General features: G+C 38.3%; 1 protein-coding gene across 1 annotated transcript in view; it reads left to right on the top strand.

The window, feature by feature from the left end:
- Nucleotides 1-1082, top strand: part of LOC101862216 (transmembrane protein 26) — an 18824-nt gene that overhangs the window by 13113 nt on the left and 4629 nt on the right. The window contains exon 3 of the mRNA XM_013088182.2: nt 850-997. Within this exon, the coding sequence (XP_012943636.1) occupies nt 850-997 (148 nt within the window). The remainder of the gene's footprint in view (nt 1-849; nt 998-1082) is intronic.

Here is a 1082-nt window from a genome sequence, read left to right as displayed (position 1 = left end):
CTGTTGTTGTTGTTGTTGTTGTTGTTGTTGTTGTTGTTGTTGCTGTTGTTGTCATTGTTGTTGTTGTATGAGTTTATGTGTGTGTGTTTTGGGTGTTTTGTTTTGTGGTGTTTTGCTTTGGGTTTTTTGTGTTTCTTAATTTGCTTTTATTGGGGGGGTTTGTTTGTTGTTATGCTTTCTTGGTTGGTTTGGGGGGTTTTTGTTGGTCATTTCAATAAAGTGATAGGCTTTTATCTAATAACCATTTATTTCATTACCAGCTAGGTTGCTGCAATGAATTCTGTGAGCTTTTTACGATTATATCAAAATCTCGCAAGCTTCCGAATAGGGAATAATATTACCCTTTCTATTTGCCCGATTCAATTTGGTGCTGTGAGCGATCTGATCTTGCTCATTCTGAAAAATGAGAAATTTTCCAAATCTGTGGTACAGTGATGAAATCAGGCGCTTGTTTAAATAATGATATTGAAGAAACCGACATATTTTTACTCCCTTGAAAAATTGTTATACCCTTTATATCCAGTTACAAACAAATTATTATCTGTACTGATTTCATTGCAAAACGATGATCAAAAGTACAGAAGGTGTAAATAAGCAATTTCCAAATTGAAGGTCATTTTCTCGCTAATTTTGCCTCTGATACCAGCAAAACCCACCTCCTCCAATGGCAAATATATTAGATACATGGGTTGGTTTTTGTTCAGCAAAAGCATGGCCAATAAACAAGATTTTTTAGATTGCACCAATAACTCTATATGCTCAAATACTGTCGAGTGACTGATTCCACCGTGTCTTGTCACAAATATATTATTATAAATATCAATATGAAGTGGTTATCGTTTTGCGCAGGTATCAGCAGATATCCACCTGGACTCCAGTGCTGTCCTGTCTGTCACAGAGCAGTGTCTGGTGTTCTTGCTCATCCTGTGTCGCTGGTTGCTACCACGAGGGGACATCACTCGGGACCAGCTTTCCCAGCTCCTTTTCGTTTTTATCGGTAATCTCCCCTAGCCAATTTTGCGTATGTGCATTGCGTGTGTGTGTGTGTGTGTGTGTGTGTGTGTGTGTGTGTGTGTGTGTGT

The sequence above is a fragment of the Aplysia californica genome, unplaced genomic scaffold (assembly GCF_000002075.1).
Source record: "Aplysia californica isolate F4 #8 unplaced genomic scaffold, AplCal3.0 scaffold00698, whole genome shotgun sequence".
NCBI lineage: Eukaryota > Metazoa > Mollusca > Gastropoda > Aplysiida > Aplysiidae > Aplysia > Aplysia californica.
Note: the sequence above shows the minus strand (reverse complement) of the source record. Positions and strands in the feature narration are given on the sequence as shown.